Source organism: Brachypodium distachyon, chromosome 5 (assembly GCF_000005505.3).
Source record: "Brachypodium distachyon strain Bd21 chromosome 5, Brachypodium_distachyon_v3.0, whole genome shotgun sequence".
NCBI classification, from domain to species: Eukaryota; Viridiplantae; Streptophyta; class Magnoliopsida; order Poales; family Poaceae; genus Brachypodium; species Brachypodium distachyon.
In genome coordinates, this window is record NC_016135.3 from 16,826,826 (window position 1) to 16,833,753 (window position 6,928).

At 42.8% G+C, this 6,928-nt stretch overlaps 1 protein-coding gene across 2 annotated transcripts; it reads left to right on the plus strand.

Moving 5' to 3' along the window:
• On the plus strand, positions 1–5,226 carry LOC100837530. Of its 2 annotated transcripts, none has more exons than XR_002961295.1 (9): positions 1–326; positions 981–1,081; positions 1,169–1,538; positions 2,168–3,007; positions 3,180–3,231; positions 3,562–3,629; positions 3,727–3,833; positions 3,930–4,012; positions 4,533–4,599. XR_002961295.1 is itself a non-coding variant. In XM_003579904.4 (9 exons), exons 1-9 carry the CDS (start codon positions 204–206, stop codon positions 4,851–4,853), a joined length of 2,070 nt encoding a protein of 689 aa, XP_003579952.1. In that variant the 5' UTR covers positions 2–203; the 3' UTR covers positions 4,854–5,226. The 2 variants fall into 2 exon arrangements, 1 of the variants encoding a protein (XP_003579952.1); XM_003579904.4 differs by having other exon boundaries at positions 2–326; positions 3,925–4,012; positions 4,533–5,226.
• Positions 5,227–6,928: the final 1,702 nt, after the last annotated feature.

Sequence of the window (6,928 nt, forward strand, 5' to 3'; positions counted from 1 at the left end):
CTGCACCCACACGCGACAGTCCCAGACTCCTCCAATACGGGAACCCGGCGCTCCCTCCCCACAGCCCTGGTGCCGCCCCCCTCCCCTCCCCGCAGCTTCCGTCTCGCACCTCGCGACGCGGCCGTTAACCGCCGCCACGGGCCGTCTCCGCCGAACCCCGGATTGTCGGAGCGGGCAGGGAGGCAATCTATCTAGGGTTCCCGATGGACGGCGCGGAGCGGACGTTCAAGGCCAACTTCAGCGCCGAGGGGGTGGCGCTGCTGCGGGAGCGCGTGAGGGGGAAGCTCAATGAGGTCCTCAAGGATTACACTGACGACACCCTCGTGGTGAGCCCCCATCCATCTCCCGCCTCCTCCGCATCCCCCCACGCGCAGCGATGCGATCCCCAATCCATTGCTAAAACCCTAGCGGTTATATCGGTACAATTCACTTTTGTTGGGGCGGGCGGATAAGGTTAGCCGAATGTTTGGATTTCGCTGGATCGTGCGGGATGGCGGAATCGGGCTATTTTATGCTCGCAGACAGTGGCGTGCTATCTGCATTGGGGTTTAGTGCGGTTCATGTGTTTTGAGATCGTTTGACGACCCCCCCCCCCCCCCCCCCCCCACCCCAATTTTAGGCCCTTCATTTGACCATCGGAGTAGATAGTGTTCGCAGTATATGTGACTGGATTGCGTGTTTTAAGGGAGCATGAGGAAATTAGCTAACTATTATAGGCTGGCGTGGAGTAGTTTGCTTGTTGATCAGTAGTACTGAGTTCAAGTTTTTGTCCGGTTTTTAGTACTTCCAATGTTTAATCGGATTGACAATCCTCTGTGCATTCATTGGCTGAATTTTGGAGTTTTAGTTTTTTTGGTTTGTTCTGCATGTTATGACCTGTTGTGGCCTACATTGGTTGGTGAAGGTCTTAAATGATTTGTTATTAAGCATGTTACAAACCACTGAGATTGATGATCTAACTATGTCTTCTTGCTACACAGGAATATGTCGTGGTATTACTCAGAAACGGAAGAAGGAAGGATGAGGCTGCAAAAGAGCTGAAGGTTTTCTTGGACAAGGACAATGATGCATTTGTATCCTGGTTATTTGCTTGCATCCCAATCTTTGGACTTCAGTTCTTTTGCTACATACTTATTCTAGCAATACTGAGAATCCAACGTTCATGCAGGTTGTGGGATCATCTCTCTTCAAATTTGCACCTTTATGTGCAGCCCAAAGCTGTCTCTACTAATGATGAATCTAAAAATACCCGCAGTACTGCTAGAGGATTGCCTATACATAGTTCGTCTAGCAATATACAGACTAGTCGTGAACCTGAAGCTGAAACTCAGAAAACAGCGAGAGTTCAACAGAAAAGGGAATGGGGAGGAATCGTTCGAGAACAATCAGAAGCTGTTCCCATTCGAAATTTTGTAACTCCTGTTTCACATGCAGAGGAAAAACCTTATCCTAAATCACATGCTGTAAGACGATCCTCCTCACCTGACATGCATCACCATAGAAAGAGAGGCAGAGAGGAGGACACACGGCCAATCAAGGTTAAGGCTCTCTATGTCACATTGTCTATTTGTCTAAATTTTGCAACATTGATGGCATGCATTTTCTGTTGTTTCTATGTTATATGTTAGTCATATCATGAATCATGTAGTCCCGTGTTAATAAAACTAATATTTTGGCATATGCTTTCTGCAACCTTGAAAGTATACTAGACAAATCTTCTAACAAACTAACTTAATGCCCACTTGATTGGCGTTCTTCTCTGGTTACAACACGAACATTTTGTTGGTCAATAAGTTATTCAATAGGAATGTAATTTGAAGAACCTGCTTGTGTGCTACTTTTGTTTGGGCATCATCATTGATTTTTTATCATTATGTTTTATAGACTTATAGAACCCTGATGTCTCTGTCTAATCCTGTTATCGGATTTGTATTTTGCTTTTAGTAGTCACGATATTTAGGAAGCCCCAAACTAACATGAAATCCTATGTTCACCTCGACTGTGAAACCTGATATTTAACACCCTAAACTTCCAAACTAGATTGACTTCAACCATAGTAGATGTGTATGGTTTATTTTTATCACCATCTTATATGGTTTCTGAACTGCTGTAACGCTTTTTTTTCAATGATTGATCATCCTGGTAATATTATTTTATATCTTTCCAGAGAACATCCCATCAAGTCATCAGTGCACCACGCCGTCTCCTTCAGTTTGCTGTCCGTGATGCTGTGGCCCAGCCCATGACCCCTAGATCAGAATCATCTTCCAAGCGACTTCGTTCGGTGGTGTCCACCATAGAAACAGATCCAGCAGTAAATGGTAGGTTACAGAGAACAAAGTCTGATGTGAGAGTACCAGTTGCCACAGCGGCATTCAGAGCTGCAGCTGAGGCTGCTGAAGATGTTCTTAAGGACAGATATTCTGAAAGTGTATTTGACAGATTGGGTAGGAGGCCTCTGCTGAGTGCTACTGAAGAACCATTTGATTTCAGAGAACAAGATCCAGAAGATGGAGAATACGAGGATATACATAATTCCAGAGCAGAAAATCAAATTGAACTTCATGAGAGAAATCAGTATGTTGGCAGCGATACTCATATGTATGACCAGGAAACAGTGAAAGCTGCTCGTTCTGCATTTGATATTGATCGGTATGATGATACCGTTGCAGTTAGGCATAAAGGTTTGGTTTCTTACCGAAGTACATACCCTTCTAGTGGAGGCAAAGAATCATTAGTATTGGGGTATAACATGGTACAAGGAGCTGCTGAAGTAAGAAGCAGAAAGTCAATAGCACAAGACAGACATGCTAGTTCAGGACCAAGACCATCTGAAAAGGACTTGTACATATCTACTAATACAAGGACTCCACTTAACCATGGAACAGCAAGGAATGCTGGCACACTTGTGCCTCAAGTGCCCGTGGAGAAGAAATGTATTGGCCCAAGAGAATCTAATGCGACGGTTGCACATGCTAATGATACACGCATGACTGATAATTCCAAAGTAAGTTTGTTGTCTTTCATTTCCAAGGCTTCTTCTGCGCACCCTTTTTATGTCTCTTCTCTAATCCTTTTTGTATGTTTCTCTTGTGATGATTCATGTACCATTTGTGTTTTCTGGATTGTTCTGTGATGGACCATGCTGTTATAATAACCTCTTTGAAACTATATTGCAGGACTCAGTGCATTCAAGTTCGTTTGTCGAGACACCGAAGGCTTCATCAGTTGGTATGTAGCCCGTGTTGCTCATTGTTTTATTGTTATGAATTATGAGTATTTAATCATTTAAAAAGCAAAAGTCCTTGTGTAAACAATTATTTTTAGCCTACTAGAACTTGTAGAATTTGGTGATTTATGCAGTGCTCTGTATCAAATAACTTGAATTTGGTAGCTCGAACTAGTAACTGTAGTTTGATCACGCAACACATCCTTTAATTCATCAAAAGTTTATGTACCAGTTTTTCTTTTAAACATCTTTATTGCGCCACGAGTTCACATTTTCGTTCTGTGTTTTCAACCATCTCATTTGTTAAGGCAGTTTCTGTTTTTCTCCCTCAGCTGGTGGATCACACTCTACAGGTCAACCTGAAGGTGGCCCTGATTCTAGAACTGTCTTTGTTAACAATGTAAGTAGTTTTCTAATTTTCTTCCTCTTAAGCTTCTGGTTATGAAGCTGAAGAATTTCTCTGATACCAGTGATTGTTTTTTCTTTTGGACTTTTAGGTACACTTTGCTGCAACAAAGGATGCTCTTTCTCGTCATTTCAATAAATTTGGGGCTGTGCTAAAAACTCTTATTGTGACTGATGGTGTCACTGGACAGCCAACAGGGTATGAATTCGTAGTCCTGTCTGAACAGTCTGAAATATCATAATTTGTTTAGACGATATTCTAAGTCACTTCTTTCTTTTTACCTGATCAGCTCAGCATACATTGAGTTCTTGCAAAAAGAATCAGCAGAGCAGGCGCTAACCCTGAATGGGACATCTTTTATGTCGCGCATTTTGAAGGTAAAATTGGCTTGACCTACCTTTTTGATTGATATTCATGATCAGTGGTGGAACTTCATCCCCCTCCCAGCATTTGTGCAATTCCAGTGATTAACTTGTATCGTAAGGATAATCTAGTGATGATGAGACCTCACAACAGTTCTGTTAAATGATTTAATTTATGCCTTGGCTGCCCCCCCTCTTATTTTCCCTTCAAGCTCTGCCGCTGTTCATGATCCGTCTGCTCCAGTAAAGTAGTAAGGTTTGACGTCAAGCTTTAACATTAGAATATACTCTTTTCTTTATAGAAGGAGCCATTCCTCTGACGGTATCTATTAGTGTTTTTCGTCTTAACGTGAGGTCATAGCCGATTGATAAATGTGGCAATACAAAGTATATTCTGGCAACTACAGAAGATATTGCACTTTGAGTGTTCATGTGGAAACACACACAACAACAGCATGTTGGAAGTGCTTTTCATGACTCGTCATACGCTCATGCTTTTCTGGTCCAACAACTAACTATAGTTGCTGTGTTGTAGGTTGTTCGAAGAAGCTCTGTTGAAGTGCCTCAACTGCCTGGTTGGTCTCGTGCTTCTCGTGGATCACCGTTTGCTTCAAGGCTCATTAGAACCGCATACCCAAGACCAATGTTTCCTGGTGCTATCCGTGGGCGTTTAGCACTCAGAGGTAATGCTCGGAGTTTACAATGGAAGCGTGACGCTGCTGATTCCATTGATGCCGGAAAACCTAGTCAAACTACACCTGTCACTCCTGGGAGTCAGATGGTCTCGGCCACACGAAGCTTCACTTACACACGCACTGAGCCGAAACAGGATGTTGGTGCGGCTGCAAGCATTTGATTGGCTCGTCCACAGCATGCTGTTGCTCTTGATGAAACTCGCAGATGTAGCTTAAAATTCGTGGCCACTTCATAGTTTAGCGTCTGTTGGTAAATAGGAGTACTATTTAGTTGCAGAGCTTAGTGCTTGCTGGTTTTGCGGAACTGAACATTTGAGCCATATTCTGCGAGTGATTTTGCTGCCCCATCGGCGAGGATGCTGTGATGCCTATGCTTAGTTTGTGTAGTTGGAAAGTATAAAATATGAGGCTGTAAAATGTTAGGCACGCTTAAATATTCGTCACCATTATTATATTTTGTCAGCTTCCACGGTGTACTCTTTAAATATGTAAACCCAGGACTTTTAGGCCTTTCAATATGTCGTCTTTGTATGATCCTGCGTGTGTCACATTCTCCTGGACGTTATGTAGGTGTATTATGATGGAAAAGGTTTTATGTACGTAATACTCCCTCCATTTCATAAAGAATGGCACGCACGCACTTCAAGATTTTACTTTGACCAATAATTAGACTAATGATTAGAGATTTATGTGTTACAAAATTTATATCATTGGATTTGTATTTCAAAAACGTTTCCAACAATATAAAATTTGTAACATATAATTGATCTAATCGTTGGTCAAAGTTCGATCTCGAAAAGCGTGGGCGCCATTCTTTGTGAAAAGAAGTGAGTACTAGATTAGAAATAACATCATTACGCTCAACACACATGCCTGGTTTATGTAAGCACGAGCATTTGTTGAGGCATAGCGGGGAACCAGGGTGACCAGGGCTTTCTCATCATAAAAATTGCCGGAACAAACCCCATCAGGGCCTGGACACGCTTCGCGCCAGGGCATGCGGGAGGACAGTCAAAGACTCGGCAAAAGGGGCATGGCCGCGGGGTACTGGCACAGTGGCGCTATAGAATGAACAGTGCCCGAGCGCTGAATGCACGCGGGAGCTATCCAAGTTTAAGCGACGATCTAGAACATGGTCTTCTCGGCGTATGACGTCACAGGGGTGTCGGCATATGACCTCACAGGGGCACCGCTCGTAATTTGCCTTTGCTTTGTGGCCATTCTCGTGAGCATTGAAGGATCCTTTAAAGCAGGATTATTGTCAAAAAGAAGGAAATGAGATGCTGACACCTTTTGCACCCTGATCTATGCACTCACATATTTTAAGGTGCTCTCATCCTCTATTGGATCAATAAACATTATTCTTTTTATCTAGTGCTCGAACCTCCTTTAAAATAAAATTCAAAATTGAAGGGTAAATTTGGCAAAACGAACTCTCCCAGAACAATAATTTTGTTAAGAACTAGTACCTCCGATCCAAATTAATTGTCGCAGCTTGGTCTAGACGCGTTTTAACGTGCAGGTATACGCGTATCTAGACAGTTAATTTAGATTGAAGTAAGTAAGTGAAGCTTACAAAACTACTCACTGTATTTCTATGTAGTAGTGCATTTAGGTTTGTTCTAAGTAAAAAAAATTAAGCGCATGTTGATTAACTTGCAGATCCGCAACTATGTGACAGCGATGTTTTTCATGTTGCTTCCAATGCTTCTCCATCCTTCACATCAACATGGAACCGCGAACCTCGTCCTTACCCCATTTGTTAGAAAATCCCAAGGCACAATAATTATCGAGAAAAAAGAAATCACAATGACACGATGCCGATATCTAATCACAAGGTTCACCTTGCTAGCCCTATCCCAAGCGCTCTGTCTAGGGCGTCTCTCCTCGTTGATAGCACAACGATACTGCACTAGGCCACCCATAGACCGATACATGCCGCCAGCTCCCCTAAATGTCATCTGTGTTGAAACGCCAACCTTCCGCCGACTACAAGTTCAATTGTAACCTAAATCTTTCACATTTCGACACAAATTAAAACATAATGTTTATAGTTTATAAAGTTGTGGCCCTCAATTCTGTATTTTTGTGATGTTTTAATTTTTCAGTACTTTCGTCGCCAGTAAAAACCACCCCTTTGGTGATACCCCGTGAAAACACCCCATGAGTGGCAATGTACCACGAAAGTTCGCACAAAACACATGGGCTGAGCTTTATCTGAGCCGAGCATCCCATT

What these genes read in the sequence shown, in the direction of transcription:
- LOC100837530 (XM_003579904.4), top strand. Translation starts at nt 204, where the DNA reads ATGGACGGCGCGGAGCGGACGTTCAAGGCCAACTTCAGCGCCGAGGGG. An exon ending in AATGATGCATTTGTATCCTG is followed by an intron (nt 1,082 to 1,168) that starts GTTATTTGCTTG and finishes ACGTTCATGCAG; the next exon opens with GTTGTGGGATCATCTCTCTT. An exon ending in GAACTGTCTTTGTTAACAAT is followed by an intron (nt 3,630 to 3,726) that starts GTAAGTAGTTTT and finishes TTGGACTTTTAG; the next exon opens with GTACACTTTGCTGCAACAAA.